The 17,715-nt window shown below is 36.1% G+C and overlaps 1 protein-coding gene across 2 annotated transcripts in view; it reads left to right on the top strand.

The window, feature by feature from the left end:
- The window catches only part of GOLM2 (golgi membrane protein 2), a 105,231-nt gene that overhangs the window by 84,425 nt on the left and 3,091 nt on the right, over positions 1-17,715 (top strand). Inside the window, exon 9 of one of the 2 annotated variants that reach the window (XM_059372715.1) lies at positions 10,380-10,547. The exons of the other annotated variant lie outside the window; for it this stretch is intronic. Within the exon in view, the coding sequence (XP_059228698.1) occupies positions 10,380-10,547 (168 nt within the window). The remainder of the gene's footprint in view (positions 1-10,379; positions 10,548-17,715) is intronic. 2 annotated transcript variants of the gene reach the window in all.

Raw genomic sequence — 17,715 nt, forward strand, 5'->3', positions numbered from 1 at the left:
GGCTCCCCAAAAGAAACTATTTTTTTTAAAGATTTTTATTTTAAGAAATCTCTACGCACAGCCCAAACTCACAACTCCGAGATCAAGAGTTGCATGCTCCACTGACTGAGCCAGCCAGGCACCCCAAAAAACTATTTTTAATAGCATAATACATCAGATTCTTGAAAAAAATCTAACAAAATATTCACAAGAACTTCTATAAGCTACAAAACATTATTGACAGATATTAGATGATATATAAGTAATTCATGTTGATAGATTGGAAGGCTCAGTGTTTTGAAGATGTCAGTTCTTCTCTGATCTAGAATTCCAGTTCTATCCCATTCATTATCCATTTTTTTTTTCTTTTTGGTGGAAATTGGATGGAATTTGGTGGAAATAAAGTTATTCTGAAATATGTATGGTAATGCAGAAGACTTAAGAATAGCCAGGACAATCTATAAGAAGAATGAAACTTAGTGACTTCTACTATCAGACATCGGATTATTATAAAACTGTTATTGATGAGGTAATTAAGACAATATGGTATTGGCACAAGAATAGAGGGTAGACCAGTGGAACAGATTGAAGAATGAAGAAGTTAACCACACATATATAGTCACTTGATTTATGACAAAGTTGATAATATAATGCAATGTGTGAAAGGATAGTCTTTTCAATAACTAGTACTGGGTCATTTCAGTAGCCAAATGGGAAAATATTAACCTTGGCTCTCCTACCTCCACAGTATACAAAATTAAAATCAAGATAGATGGCCGAGCTTTTTCATAACAGGTATTCTGCCAGAAAACAGGTGTTGTGAATACCACCGCTAAACCTAAACCAAAATGGGAAAGGAAAAGACTCACATCAACATCATTGTCATTGGGCATGTTGATTCAGGCAAGTCTACCACTACTGGTCATCTGATCTACAAATGTGGGATCGACAAAAGAACTATCAAAAAATTTGAGAAGGAGGCTGATGAGATGGGAAAGGGCTCCTTCAAGTATGCCTGGGTCTTTGGTTAACTGAGAGCTGAACATGAATGTGGTTATCACAACTGATATCTTCCTGAGGAAATTCAAGACCAGCAAGTATTTTGTGACCATCATTGAAGCCGCAGGACACAGAGACTTTATCAAAAACATGATTATGGGCACAACTGAGGCTGACTGCTGTCCTGATTGTTGTCGCTGTGTTGGTAAATTTGAAGCAGGTTTCTTCAAGAATGGGCAGATCTGTGAGTGTGCCCTTCTGGGTTACACACTGGGTGTACAACAACTAATTGTTGGTGTTAACAAAATGGATTCCACTGAGCCACCCTATAGCCAGAAGAGATAAGAGGAAATCGTTAAGGAAGTCAGTACCTACATTAAGAAAATTGGCTACAACCCCGACACAGTAGCATTTGTGCCAGTTTCTGGTTGGAATGGTGACAACATGCTGGAGCCAAGTGCTAACATGCCTTGGTTCAAGGGATGTAAAGTCATCCATAAAGATGGGAATGCCAGTGGAACCATACTGCTTGAAGCTCTGGATTTCATTTTGCTTCACCTCGTCTACCTGACAAGCCCTTGTGTCTGCCTGTCCAGGATGTCTACAAAATTGGTGGTATTGGTTCTCCCTGTGGGCTGAGTGAATACTGGTGTTCTTAAATCTGGCATGGTGGTCACCTTTGCTCCAGACATTGTTACAATTGAAGTAAAGTCTGTTGAAATGCACCATGAAGCTTTGAGTGAGGCTCTTCCTGGGGACAGTGTGGACTTCAAGGTCAAGAACATATCTGTCAAAGATGTTTGTTGTCACATTGTGGCTGGAGACAGCAAAAATGACCCACCAGTGGAAGCAGCTGGTTTCACAGCTCAGGTAATTATCCTGAACCATCCAGGCCAAATTAGTGCTGGATATGCACCTGTGCCGGATTGTGACATAGCTCATATTGCTTGCAAGTTTGCTAAGTGGAAGGAGAACATAGATCATCCTTCTGAAAAAAAGCTGAAGATAGTCCCAAGTTCTTGAAGTCTGGTGATGCTACCATTGTTGATATGGTTCCTGGCAAGCCTATGTATGTTGAGAGCTTCTCTGACTATCCTCCTCTGGGCCCTTTTGCTGTTCATGACATGGGTCAGTTGGTTGCTGTGGGTGTCATCAAGGCAGTGGACAAGAAGGCAGCTGGAATTGGCAAGGTCACCAAGTGTGCCTAGGAGGCTTGGAAGGCTAAATGAATATTATCCCCAATACCTGCCACCCCAGTCTTAATCAGTGGTGGAAGAATGGTCTGAGATCTGTTTGTGTCATTGGCCATTTAAGTTTAATAGTAAAAGACCGGTTGTTGATAACTGCATTATAAGACCTTCAGGAGGAAAGGAGAATGTTTTGTGGACCATGTTTTGTGTGTGTGTGTGTGTGTGTGTGTCAGTTTTAAGTTGTATGTTTTTATTTTATTCTATTTTATTTAAAAGATTTTATTTATTAGAGAGAGAATGAAAGAGAGAGAGCACAAGATTGGGGAGGGTCAGAGGGAGAAGCAGACTCCCCACCAAGCAGGGAGCCTGATGCAGGACTCAATCTCGGGACTCCAGGATTATGACCTGAGCTGAAGGCAGTTGCCCAACCAACCGAGTCACCCAGGCACCCAAGTTATATGTTTTTACAATCAGTTCTTTTTAGTGGAAACAACTTGACCAAAAATGTATCACCCATTTTGAGACCCATTAAGACAAAAGTTTAATGAGAAAAAAAGATTGCAGATTTAAAATTAAAACTAATAAAACCTCTTGAAGAAAACAAAATGGTATCTTCATAACATGGGATAGGGAAAGATTTCTTAATCTCCCCTCCCCTAAAAAAGCTAACCATGAATTTTAAAAATGATAAATTGGAGTTGATTAAAATTAAGAACTTTTGTTAATCAGAACATCAATCATAAGAGTGAGAAGATGCACATACCCTACAACTTAGTACCTAATATGTACTTAAAAACACTGTATAAGAATATTCTTTGTTTATTACATTAATATTGGAAATGAATATTCATCAGTATGAAAATGGATAAATCATTGTGTATACAATGGAATTATACATATAATGGAATTATATATAGGAATTCATATGAATGAACAAAACCACATTTATCAACATGGATAAATGTAAAACAGATACATTATCCTAACTATCCTAAGATCACCCTCAGGCTTGATGATTCACTAGAAGGGCTCACAGGACACAGAAGAATTATACTCACAGTTACGGCTTAGTACAGTGAAAGGGCAGAGACTGGAATCAGCAAATGGGAAAGGCTCATGAGGCAAGATTCAGAAGAAAGCTGATGTAAGCTTCCCGGTGTCTCCTCCCAGTGGAGTTGCATGGAGATTTGTTTAATCTTTTGAGTGAACATGTGTGACAAAACGTGTGAAGTGTTGCCAGCTCAGGAAACTCACTTGATCCTTGGGGTCTAGAGTGTTTATTGGGGGTCAGTCATGTAGTGCCCACATGTCATGTGATGCCCTTATGACTGAGCTCATACTCTAGCCCTTATATCCTCCACCTAGCAAGAATAAATATACACCATAAGTTGCTTTGTTAGGATAAACTTATCTAATCATACTGGTATAGCATGGCCCAAGGCCTCAGCCATACAAAAATGTTTATCAGGCAGAACATTCCATAGGCTCAGAAGTTCTCTGCCAGCTTCCAGCCAACCACCAGTCCCAAAGACAAACCTTTCTTTGGAATGTACCAGTTTGAGCAAACCAGGCATGGCAAGTTAACTCTTTCCTACCCAGATGCCATGTATTTAAGGTTTAGAGACTGGTGAATCAAAACTACTTATTAATGAATACATAAACTTTCATAGGGATGTTTAACACCCAGTTTAAGATAGAGGTTATCGTTGGAATAGGAGGAGAATACTAGGGAGAGATCCTGGGGAAGTTCATGTATCTGTAATGTTTCTTTTATTAAAAGTTCTAAAATATGTCTAAATTAGACAAAATTCTGCATGATGGAAACATGGATATTCTCCACACTTTTGTGTATATTTAAAAATATTTAATAATAAAAAATAGAAAAATCTGTCAAACTTTTTGTAAAGTATGGAACATAGTACTACATTATAAAGAAAAATTCAGAACAAAAGAAAAAAAAGAAAAAAAATTTATAATGGCGCCTTGCTGGATTAGTTGGTAGAACATGGGACTCTTGATCTCTGAGTTGTGAGTTTAAGCCCCACGTTGAGTAGAGAGCTTACTTTAATTTAAAAAAAGAAAGAAAGAAAAAATTTTCAGGGTACCTGGGTGGCTCAGTAAGTTAAGCATCTGCCTTTGGCTCAGGTCATGATCCCAGGGTCCTGGGATTGAGTCCCACATCTGGCGCCCTGCTGAGCTCCCTGCTTTTCCCTCTCCTTCTGCAGCTCCCCCCTGCGTATGTTTTTTTTTCCTCTCTCTCTCAAATAAATTAATAAAATCCTTAAAAAAACTATTAAGAATATTTGAATACCAAAGCTGAAATGAAGTGTCCCAACTATTTAATGTATGTAAGATTAATGTGCTTGTCATAAATATGTTACCATGTGCCTGGTAAAAAGTTAGCAAATTTTTTACTTACTAAAAGTAATTACTTCTAATTACTTACTAAAAATTGGCAAATTGGTTCCTGCCTCTGGCTCCTTTATTTTAGGCTGGTTCTGAGACTAGTCCAGTAGGTTTGGTGGAGGATAAAAGCAAAAGGTAAAGGAGAAGAGCATTTGACCTTGATGCGAATCAAATTGTTTCTGTTCTCTTCTTCTCCTTCTCCTCATAGAATTAGTCTTAAAAAAATAACAAAAGCATAGCCTGTGGGTAATGTAAAGAAGGGGAAAGAGCAGTTGAACCTCTTTCCATTGGGAATGGGAGTGAAGGAGTGATGAAGGTCAGGTTACTCATATGCTGTTAGACATAATTTCCAGCTACCATGCTTCTTTCATTTCCCTGGTTTCTCTTTACCTTCCATAAGTCCACAGTCAATTAACAGATTCTTTCCTGTGCCTACTACATGCAGGTCCTATACTTTGAGATGTAAAATAAGTATGGTCTTTTTGCCCCATAATGTGCCTCGTAATGAAGTCAAAGTAAGCTGTTCAAAAGCCATTTGGTAGTTTTCCCTATGCATTGCTTGGTGGGGAAAGCCTACAGTAACATTTTTATCCAGTTTGCACACCTCACTCTTCCAGCATTCAAACTCTAACTAATGTCTCAACAGATTATAAATTATCACATGCCAGGGACCCTCAAGGATACTTGAAGTAGTCAAAACTGTAGGTGTCATTTGAATGCATTGATTTCCAAATGAATGGTACAAAGTGGATACCAGGAGTAGATAAAGGCTAGAAAAAGAGGTTGCCGTCCTTAGAGTAAAATTTCCTTTACTTTCTCTCTCGAGTTACTATGACCAGCTCAGATTGATTCATTTTCTTTATAATAGTGATAATATATTAAAAGAAGGACTAGAAAAACATAAAACCTGTTTTTCATACAATATTGTTTTTTAAACAATATTTGTTTTCTCAACAATAGTTGAGAAATTGAAACCTATAAGCAATCCTTGAGCTAATGAAGCAAAAAAGTGACTTATCTTAGTTTGATTTCTATTATGGGATTAAAACTTAGGTTCTCGGGGCGCCTGGGAGAACCGCTGCCTTCGGCTCAGGTCATGATCTCAGGGTCCTGGGATCGAGTTCCACATTGGGCTCTCTGCTCTCCAGGGGGCCTGCTTCCCACTCTCTCTCTCTGCCTGCCTCTCAGTCTACTTGTGATTTCTCTCTGTCAAATAAATAAATAAAATCTTTTAAAAAAAATAATAAATAAAAAAATAAATAAAACTTAGGTTCTCTTGGTTGAAATGCCTTGTTGTGATTGAGAAATGTTATCGTTATTTGTTGTCAACCTTTCGTTTTCTACTGGTATTGCAAGTTTACAGTCTGATGTTTAAGGAGTTTTACAGAATACTTGTCATTCTGTATGAAGTTCTGATGTATTGTTTAAAGTGAACTGAAAAGTGTATCAACAATCTCTTAGAATTTTTTTTTACAACTTGATACCACCCAAAGACTTTTCAGTAGCTAGAGTGTATATTGCTTCTTTCTTCATGTGCTCTTGTTTAAACTGTTGAGATGGAACTAGTATCTTGTTACCGATAGGCTGTAAGTTAATCATTTTCAAGCAGCCACCAGGATGAAAATAATATTCAAGTACACAATTGAATTTTGCAAAAATATAAGGGGATTTGGGGATCCAAACTAAATATAATTACTGTCTTACTCACCTACCTGGGCACAGTTTTAGCATTATGGTTTACTAAGAAATAGGATAGAATTAAAAAATCTTTAAATGGGTAAAATGCTTCAGAGATAAAATACAATATTTAATTCTTGTTGAACATATCACAGTTTTACACCATCATGTGATAACTTTACCCTCATTACTTCCTTTTTCCCTTCTTAAATTCAGTCATTACCCAAGATCACTCCTTCGATTTATAGCTGTTGTCTGTGAATATTCATTTCCTAATAGAAATTATCTTGCCATAATTTAACATGTCATCTTTATATTTATGAATCTTAAATCTATACAACTAGCCCTCACTTTGTTCCCAACAGTCTAGTTCTGTATTTCCAGGCATCTATATTTTCATTTGGACATCTTACTGTAACCCTAAGTTCAGTATACCAAAAGCATTTGCTTTCCCATACATTCTCAGTTGTTCCATTTGGGTGCAAATATCTTTATTTTTAGTTTCCAGGCTAGGATTATAAACTCATTCTTTGAGTCTTCCCATTCCATTGTGCCATGTATTCAGTTTGTCATTTTTAAGTTTATTTGATTCATTCATTCCTAACTACTTTCTGTTATATCTTCCTAGTCTAAGTCCTTAAAACTCCTTACCTGAATAGATAGTGGAGTTTCTATGGTACATGAGCCGGATTAGAATCCTGTTCTCAGAGAGCTTAAAAGAAATCATGACAACTGCCTATTGACTCCTGCATAAAGTCCAGATTTCCTCTATCCAGTGGTAGTGATAGTCTCCGTGTTCAGATGTCACTTTCTAGGTCATTGGGTATAGCACACACAACATTGCTTTCTAAATATTTGTTTACATATTTGTCTCCCTTACTATAATATATAGAGAGATGGTAAGTTTATTTTTGCATCACAGTGCCCAGTGCAATACCTTTCACATACATTAGTGGGTCTTTGTTGGATGAAAAAGCCTTGTAGATAATTTCATGTACTTTGTCATTCATTCTAACATGAACCTTGTGAAGTGGATATAGGAGGCTCTTTAAAGTCTCTAACTTTAAAGGTTTTCCATAATTATTCCTAATTTTCTTGTCTAAACTTCCTCTTTCTACAGTCTTAAATAAATCCAGTCAAATTAATCTCTTTACTGTCTCCTGAATACTTCATCTACCTTCTTAACTTATCCATTGAATATTTCTTTTCTTTGCTCCGTCACGGTCCAATATATTTACCTCTTCTTTGAAACCTTCCCTTCTAGCTCCAACCGATACAGATTTCTCCCTTATATAACTCTTTCTGCAGATATGTTGCCTGACAATCATACAATTTAGCAGCCTGTTATATTTATTATTGTTAGGCATTTTAATTTATTTATTTAATTTTAATTTATACTTCATATCTATTCACTGTTTAATGTGAAGTTTGATGTCCTGACTTGACTGGCAACTGGTTCTTTTTTACTCTATTGTTTTGGCTATCATAGTGTTAGAAACCCTATATGAAGGGTTAGCTCTTTCTCCAAAGATAAAAATTCTGTATGTATGATAGCACAGAATACTTATTCAGCAAAGGACAATGGTGTGGTAATCCGTTCTTTTTTTCTTTTTTCTTTTTTTTTTAAGTAATCTCTATGCCCAAACTTAAAACCTCGAGATCAAGAGTCTCACACTCCATTGACTGAACCAGGCAGGTGCCCCTGTGGTTGATTTTTTAAGCATTCTTTTTATTGATTTTCTAGTTGTCTCTAGCGTCTCATGTCACTAATTGTAGTATTATAATTTTAGGAGTGAATTCACTTTAGTCAGATCACCAAACACCTATAAAGGAAAGAAACTGTAAATTGTTCTGTTGGAATATTATAATAAGTATAGGAGGACGATTTTTTTGGTTAGTATACCATGTCTGATAATATTAACTATATTTCACAGTAACTTTAAACTAATTTTTTAGCCTTCTATATTTTATAACTTATAAAAAATTAAAAAAATTCTTAGAGGAAATGGTATACCTTGAGAAATTTACTGGTAACTACCATATTAAAATGTTTATATATAAAACAGCAGTTTCTGGGACGCCTGGGTGGCTCAGTTGGTTGGACGACTGCCTTCGGCTCAGGTCATGATCCTGGAGTCCCGGGATCGAGTCCCGCATCGGACTCCCAGCTCCATGGGGAGTCTGCTTCTCTCTCTAACCTTCTCCTCGTTCATGCTCTCTCTCACTGTCTCTCTCTTAAGTAAGTAAATAAAATCTTTAAAAAAAAAAATAAAACAGCCGTTTCTTATTGCATAAGGATGATTTAACTACTCCAGGTACTTAGATCATAATAAATATTACATTTAAAAGAAAGGAAAATAGAGGGCACCTGGGTGGCTCAGTCATTAAGCGTCTGCCTTCAGCTCAGGTCATGGTCCCAGAGTCCTGGGATCGAGCCCCACATCGGGCTCCCTGCTCTGGTGAGCCTGGTGAGCCTGCTTCTCCCTCTGCCTGTTCCCCCTGCTGTGCGTGCTCTCTCTCTCTCTCTCCTCTCTCTCGCTGTCCAATAAATAAACAAAATCTTTTTTTAAAAAAAGTAAATACAGATCTCTATAAATCTCCCTTTTTCCTTGCTTACGTTGCTGTCATCTCTTTTATTGTTAGTGAAATAAATAATAACAAAAGCCACCAAGATGTTTTATATTACTATCCTTAGGAGACAAGATGTCTTTCTCACAAATTAGCTTACATATTCTTATTGTTTCTGTTTTTTTTTTTAACTCTTTTATATCCATTTCTTTAACTCTATTTTATCAACTTTTCCTTTTTTTTTTTTTTTTTGTTAAGTGTACATATCCAACCTTACATCTGGAATAGATGTAAGATGACTTTGTGCTCTTTTCACTGTCCCCAATTCCTTAAGTCTCCTGTTGTAAACATGCCCCATCCTTGAAAACCTATGTAAGAATGACCTTTTCTTTAACTATTTTCCTGATTAACTCTTTACCCAGCAAATAGAAATATATTGGCCTAATGATGTGGTGAGCTATTTGTAGACTTGACCAATACCTCCATAATTCTTCCCATTTGTACTTAAACTTTCTTTTCAAGAAAAGAAGTCATTAATTTTTTTTCCTGAATGTCTCATTGCAATGTAATTCTTAAAAATATAATTCAAAAAATTTTAGACTTATCATAGAAAGTTTTTACAGTTTTTTAAAGTCTTAAATTCTTTCATTATCAGTAAGTTGCTGTTATTTCATTTTAGGGATTGGAATAAAATTTACTTTTATGATACTTAAATTTAATGTCAAATTAGAGATTAACTTGTGTTTGTGAGTCAGATCTTAGGGTGCCTAACATTTTTATTTTCAGTATTTAGTTATTGAATAGCTTACTACAGTAGGTGCTATTTCTATTGCTCTTTTTTATTTATTTTTCTGAATTTGTAACAGTCTCACATAGATCAACTTAAGCTTTCTTAAGCTTAACAGGACTTAAAAGTCTTGTTTAGGATATGGGAAATAATAAATCAGAATTAAATGGGGTGTTTTTTCAAAACACATACCACTAGGAATTCTGATGGTTTATTCTTTCTGCCATCTCTCCTTAGAAATCCAAGACTATAGTGAGTCACTGTCACTGAAGAAACCTGAGATAGCCCTCAGTTGTGTTAGCTTAGCATCCAAAAAGAAACTAATCTGCATAGTACTTGTTTATTTTTACAAAAAACATTATCAAAATTATTCATAGAAAGTGGTATTTTATAAGCAATAAATGACTAGAGATTCCAAATATGTATTGTATCTAGTAATAAAATTATTTATTATTCTTCTAAAGTGGTAAATTAGACAAATAGTTATGTTGGAAAAGTTGTCAGTTACTAGGAAAACAGCCCTGAAAATATTCAAACCTTAAGTAGCAAGTACTAAAATTAACACAAAAGAGAAATTATTTTTAAAAAAGTTTTCAATCTTCATTCTTATTTCTTTTTTTGTCTTGGATAACTTTCACAAAATTTATCTTTTTTATAACCCGTACCCTCAAAGTTGCCAGGTTTCACTTGTCTACTTTCTGGTCTGCCTCCAGTGTAGGTCCCTTCTTTTCTTCTCTCTTTACTCTTGAATTAATCCTCTACCTACTTCACAGGCCGATTCTTTGATGAGAATGAATCCCCTGTTGATCCGCAGCATGGCTCTAAACTGGCGGATTATAATGGGGATGATGGTAACGTAGGTGAGTACGAGGCAGACAAGCAGGCTGAGCTGGCTTACAATGAGGAAGAAGATGGTGATGGTGGAGAGGAAGACGTCCAAGGTGAGCGTGGGCCTGGCCTCCATGCTGTGACCGTGAAAACCACCTCTAAATTTTTTGGTTGAATTTGTGTAGAATTTTTCCCACTTCCTAGTGGCATTACAATCCTAATACAAAGAGATCCTCTGTGGTTTTTCAGTTTTATTTTGAAAACAATTTTATGATAGTCATATTTATAAATCTTAATTATTTTATTTAAGTATTTTCATTTTAGTTATCTTGCATATATTATTGATACAATTTGAAACTCAAGAATATTCAGAAATTTTAGATTTAAATTGCTTGAAATAGCTCTAGAGTTAATCTGAGGCAAATACTCCCAGTAAATAATTCTTTTCCAACTTCTCATTTGAAAACATTTCATTATTCCAGGTACAAATATAGACCAGACAACCTTTTTGTTATAAGGGAAGCCCCAAAAGTAATGGTCTCCTCCACAATGAAGATGATTTCACTACTGATTCAGTATAGGAAGGCTGTTTCTGAAATTTTTTCTGAGCAGCTGAAAATTTATTTTTAATGGTTTGTAAAGATTTGTCTGCTTTATGTTTAATACACAGATTCAACGCATTTACCTTGTTAACTGTGTAACTTCTGAGCTTTTAAGTTATTAAAAGTTCAGAATTTACCTGTGTGCATGCAGCCCTCCCCATGCATGCGTATCAGAGTATGTTGTATTATTCCAAGTTTTTAGGCTTGTTTTTTGCCTGCTAATATCATTTAGTAGTATTTGTGGAACTTTTTCTGTTTTCTGTAAGAATTGATCATGAATATAATGTCTGACGTATTTGATTTTATAAAGTGATGCATGAAATATTTTCCAATGTAAACTGTTTTGATTTCCTTAACTCTTTTTTTTCTTCCTTTACTCTTTTTAAAGTAATCAGATGTTATTTAGGTTCATGACAAGGGTTGTTTTTATAAAAACTCAAAATATAGTTTTCCTAGAATACTGCGTAGTTAATAGAAAAAGGGAAATTAGAGACTCAGTCTTCCATGCAGGCATTGTTTCAATAGTACATTCTAGTTTTGGAAGAATGGTTGTTGTAAATAGAAAGAGATAATAATCATTCTAGGAATTATTTAAGGATGCATTAATGAGAACTCAAACACTGTTTGAATAAATTACACCACCTTTTCTATAATATCCATTTTTCATAAATTCTACCATTTTTTTTCTTATTGCTTTGTGATTTGCCTGGATTATATTTTTTTGCAGTTATTTATAACATTGTTTCCAGGCATTTTCGTGCATGTACATTATATCACCAGTTAGATTGTAAGCTCTTAGAGGGCAGGAATTTTCATTTCTTTTGCCTTGTATTTTGTTTTTATCCTTTTCTGCCTTCACCTTCACCCATCTACCCCTCACAAAGTACTTAGCATACATAGGGCCCTGAGTAAATGTTAACTGATAATTTTATGCTTTTTCATTGACTTTTTATTTTATAACTGTGACTAGAATAATAACCTTTTAACGTCTGGTCTTACAAACTTAGTTTATACTTTGTCTAGTTTTCATTCATAAGAGCTGCTGTCTATCATGTCACTGGATAATTTTGAGGTTTTTATTAGAGCAAATAATTTCAACTATAATTGAAAAGCATTTCTTATGTTTTAGGGTATCTTAAAGTTAATGACTTTTGTCACAAAATTTCAGTTATTTTGTATGGCTTTTATCCATAGTAAGTACATTTATCTTCAGTGTCCTCTCTCTCTCTCTCTCTCTCTCTCCTGTACCCTTCTCCTTCTCTCACCCCTAGTTCTCATTGCCATGTTAGGTCTCCAGTACCCTAATGCTGCTCTGCTGCTTTTCCTTCCACAAGGAAATAAATGCACCAGGTCTAAGGAATATGAGGAAATAACCTAAGATGATACTCTCATGAAGTAGGGAGGGGGTTGTTAAATTTTAGGGTTTTCTCATTTTCAGGTGAAGCTTACTTGACCTGGGGGTTGCCACTTTTTTTTTTTTTAAGATTTTATTTATTTATTTGACAGACAGATCACAAGTAAGCAGAGAGGCAGGCAGAGAGAGAGAGAAGGAAGCGGGCTCCCCGCTGAGCAGGGAGCCTGATGTGGGGCTCGATCTCAGGACCCTGGGATCATGACCTGAGCTGAAGGCAAAGGCTTTAACCCACTGAGCCATCCAGGTGCCCCAACCTAACTTTTTTTTGATCCTATTTTGGGGTTCACTAGATTACAGCAGCAGGAGGATGGGATACCTTTATCATAGGGAACAAGGATTCAAGAACATCAGCTGCAGCAAATGAAGAGGGATAAGTTTGAGTGAACTGACTAAAAAAGAATATTGTAGACCCAAATAATTTTAAACATGCTTTCGGGGATTCTTTAGGTGTAGTATTAACTGTCCAAAAAGTGGGAAGGGGAAATTATAGGTGTTCCCTTGTTTATCAATAATTTGGATTCTTAATGTTTATTGTTAAGTTAGAATATTTAGAATTTCAAACCATAAATGACTCTTTTTTTTTTTTTAAGATTTTATTTATTTAGGGGCGCCTGGGTGGCTCAGTGGGTTAAAGCCTCTGCCTTCGGCTCAGGTCATGATCCCAGGGTTCTGGGATTGAGCCCCACATCGGGCTCTCTGCTCAGCAGGGAGCCTGCTTCCTCCTCTCTCTCTGCCTGCCTCTCTGCCTACTTGTGATCTCTGTCTGTCAAATAAATAAACAAAATCTTTAAAAAATTTAAAAAAATATATTTTATTTATTTATTTGAGAGAGAGACAGTGAGAGAGAGCATGAGCAAGGTAAAGGTCAGAGTGAGAAGCAGACTCCCCATGGAGCTGGGAGCCCGATGCGGGACTCGATCCCAGGACTCCAGGATCATGACCTGAGTTGAAAGCAGTCGTCCAACCAACTGAGCCACCCAGGCGCCCCCCATAAGTGACTCTTAATCTCACAAAACAAACTGAGGGTTGCTGGGGGGAGGGGGGTTGGTAGGGGGGTGAGGTTATGGACATTGGGGAAGGTATGTGCTATGGTGAGTGCTGTAAAGTGTGTAAACCTGGCAATTCACAGACCTGTACCCCTGGGGATAAAAATACATTATATGTTTATTTAAAAAAAAAAGAATATTTAGAATTTAAAAGCATTTCTTCGTAGTTTTAATGTAGAAATAGTGGTTGGATTTCCAGGCCAGTTTGCATTTGTAGCCAAAGCAGGCAGTAGAATAGAAGGAATTTCTTTTCTAAGAAATAGGCATTATTCTGAGTTAGGAGACCAGCTGTGTATTGCTTATCAAGTCACTTAAACTCTGTGGGCCACAGTTCTTCATCTGTAATGTGAGTGTTGAGCTACAATAGATGGTCCTTCTCAATTCAAAAATTCTGTGGTCACATTCACAGTGGAAGGACTATATTGAACAACAGGTATCGTGGAAAAATGAAAAATGTGTTTCAGATTTGAAACACACCTTCCTCCAAACCCAGGAGAGAAAGTGGAAACTTCACTACCACCATGGAGACTGCAGCTAGAGAGATATCAAAAATTGAAACATGATAGTAACAGATGGCTCCTACACTTTGTGGTGAACCTAGAATAATGTGTGGACTTGTGGAATCACTATGTGGTACACCTGAAACTAATGGAACATTTTATCAACTATACTTCAATTTAAAAAAACTGAAATATGCACTTCAGAAATACTACTAAAGTTCTAGCATTAGGGGCTCTTTTCTGCTTTTTCTAATATTAGAAGTAGTTTTTTCTCAGTCTGTTGGGTTTTTAAGAGGATTCCAATTGTGGTACTGAGATTCTGGATTCAGCTAAGGACATTCTAGCTTTGGTGCCACAAATTCTAGATTATGAAAGGAGATTTTGGCATGATCTCTGCCATTAGAGAGCTAGAGGATTCCAGTTTTACCTCTGATGCTTGTTCATATGTATTGATCCTTTGGGACAGTACTACCTGTAGAGTGTTTCCTTGTAGAATTAAATGAAGCCTGTTTTTCCTGTGTTTATAATCCTGGTTTATTTTGATTTTTTAATTCCTGTTTTCATGAAGCATTCTTCAAAAAAAAAATTAAAGAAATATTACTTTATTTGCTTTAGTGTAAGACATTCTTTTTCCTGCTTTTAAGTGACCCAGTGAATAGATTAACTCTGGAAACTGTATACATCTGATGGATATGTCTTTTAATTCATCTTATTGTAATAAGGGGATGGAAGTTTGCAAATTCTCTTTACTCTTATTTTTAATCCCATAGAAGTCCCAAGTTTGCTTAGTAGAATATGACCTGCATATAACAGGGTATATTTGTGGAAGGAAGCTTAACATAATGCTTAAGTGCTTGGATTCTGGAGCCAAATTGACTGGATTTGATCGTAGCTCCACCACTTATGAGCTCTATGACCTTGTGAATAACCTAACCTCTATACCTCAATATCCTTATCTGTAGAATAGGGATATACTTACCTGTTGTTGTGTGGATTATATGATTCACATATTTGTTCAGTACTTAGGACAAGTCTTCTGCACTGCAAGCACTACGTGTTTGTTGAATAATAATTTTTAAGAAGTAAAAGCAAACAGAATATTTTTCTTTGGATTGCCTGCTTTAGAGGATAACTGCACTTTGGCCTGTGGATTAATTTGTACATTTTAGTGGAGTCTCACTGCCTTATTACCCCAAGATATTCTTGCTTGGTATAGCTTGCTTTATGGAGGTGGTCGTTTCTTGACTTCAGAGGGAATTTAGGAATTATTTAATAAATTATGAATGTTTTTCTGTTTCCTTTAATAGTCATTTTGTTGTTAATGAAGTATTTATGTTAATGAAGTATTTATAGATGTTGCTGCTTTGTAAAATGAAATAAAATACAATTATATTTAGTGGTTCTCTAATCTGTATCAGATTTGGTAAGGTAATTTCATCAGACTTTACAAATACATGCAAAAAGTTTGTGAATAGAAATTTGAATTTTGGTTAAAATAGCTACGCTGAAAATGTACTCTAGTTAACATAAATAATAGTTCAATGTAAGAAAAATTCTAAAAGTCCTGTGGAATTTTAAAAAATAATGTGAAGGCACCATATTAAAATTTGATTTAAAGCATAACTTAATAGAATCAACAAACTCTTTATATTTATAGACGACTTTGGAAGTAAATGAAGGCAGTAAAGACTACCTTCATATGCACTATTTTATTTTGAGATAGGAAAAACAGTTGCTATCTGTACTCTACTGAGAAGGTAATTAAAGGTCTAAAGAGATTTGGAAACTAGCTCAGGTTTGTTCATAAGTGCCTGGGTCAGGACTAGAATTCAGTTTTTCTATTCCTAGAGTTTTGCTCTTATTTTCTCTTTATAATCAGCCACTTAAACATCCTCCAGCATATCTCCTTTTTCCTTTTAGTAACTTTCCTGTTAAATTTCTAGGAATTCTCTTTTGTATAGCTGCTTTCCCCGCTGCTCTCCAGTGATTAAATCTTTGTTTAATTACTGAAGCCCTGAAAGATGTATTTATAGCCATAACGTGATGTCCTATAACATAGATCCTAAGGAGAGCTTTCTGGAGAGGTGCCAATGACTATTTTCCTTTTATTTTATTTAATTTATTTATTTTTTTCCAAAAGATTTTATTTATTTGTCAGAGAGAGCTCACATACAAGCACGGAGAGTGACAGGCAGAGAGAGAGGCAGGCTTCCCGCGGAGCAGGGCACTGAACTCAGGACTAGATCCTAGGACCCTGCGATCATGACCTGAGCTGAAGGCAGATGCTTAACCACTGAGCCACCCATGTGTCCCTATTTTCTTTTTCTTTCTTTCTTTTTTTTTTAAAGATTTTATTTATTTATTTGACAGATAGAGATCACAAGTAGGCAGAGAAGCAGGCAGAGAGAGGAGTAAGCAGACTCTCTGCTCAGCAGGGAGCTGTGTGGGGCTGGATCCCAGGACTCTGGGATCATGACCTGAGCTGAAGGCAGAGGCTTTAACCCACAGAGCCATCCAGGCTCCCTAACCTATTTTTCTTTTAAAACCAAAGATAATTTTGGGGCACCAGGGTGGCTCAGTCTTTTAAGCGCCTGCATTGGGCTCAGGTCATGGTACCAGGGTACTGGGATCCAGTTCCACATCTGGCTCCTTGCTCCACCGGAGGCAAAGGGCAGGGGAGAGGCTGCTTCTCCTTTTCCCTCTGCCTGTGGCTCCCGGTGCTTATGTTCTCTGTCATATAAGTAAATAAAATCTTTAAAAAAAAAAAAAAAGTGCTCGCTTCGGCAGCACATATACTAAAAAAAAAAAAAAGTAATTTTTAAAGTATAAAGAGTTCTATGATAAGAGATTGATTAGCATATTTTCAAAATACGGATGTGTTTATGGATACAATTTCAGCCTTTACTTGTAAAAGATTTGAGCTTATCATACCTAGTGGATTACCTATTGGAGATGTGAGATCATTTTGTTAGTTTATGATGCAAAATGGTCGCCTACAATTCTATGTGAGAATTTCTATAAGTTTAACAGGAAAGTTATTGGAAGGAAAAAAGAGTTCATTTATTTGGCATTTTTTTATGAATAAACATAAAGAAGAAATAACACATGATTATGTGAAGTTCATACATACTACATACACCATATGGCATCTTTCTTGGACAAAATTTTACTATAGGATATGCTAGAGAAGCTGAGAATAGAAAACTTACCAAATCTAAAAGAACAGATTTCAGAAAGTTACAGTATACACGTGAATTTGAATTCTAACCTATAACTCTTTAAATCATATGAAATTATATTTCCAGACAATTATGATAGTATCACCTCAGTCTATCAAAAACTAAGCTGTTGGGTAGTTGGTTTTTTATTTTATTTATTTATTTATTTGAGAGGGAGAGAGAGAGCACAAGACGGGGAAAGTCAGAGGGAGAAGCAGACTCCTTCCCAAGCAGGGAGCCCGTTGAGGGACTTGATCCCAGGACTCCAGGATCATGATCTGAGCCGAAGGCAGTTGCTCAACCAACTGAGCCACCTGTTGGGTAGTTGTAACTGTCGACCAGAAAGTATGAAAAATCATGTTTTAAGGCTGTGGAGGAACCAAAACATGTTATTAAATATGTCATTAAAGCCTTATACTAAGAAAGAAGCCTTTTGCTTTGATTAAATACTTTTCATTCTTGTTCTAACATAAATTTTGTGTTCTGAACAGTCTTATTTCA

The sequence above is a fragment of the Mustela nigripes genome, chromosome 13 (genome assembly GCF_022355385.1).
Source record: "Mustela nigripes isolate SB6536 chromosome 13, MUSNIG.SB6536, whole genome shotgun sequence".
NCBI lineage: Eukaryota > Metazoa > Chordata > Mammalia > Carnivora > Mustelidae > Mustela > Mustela nigripes.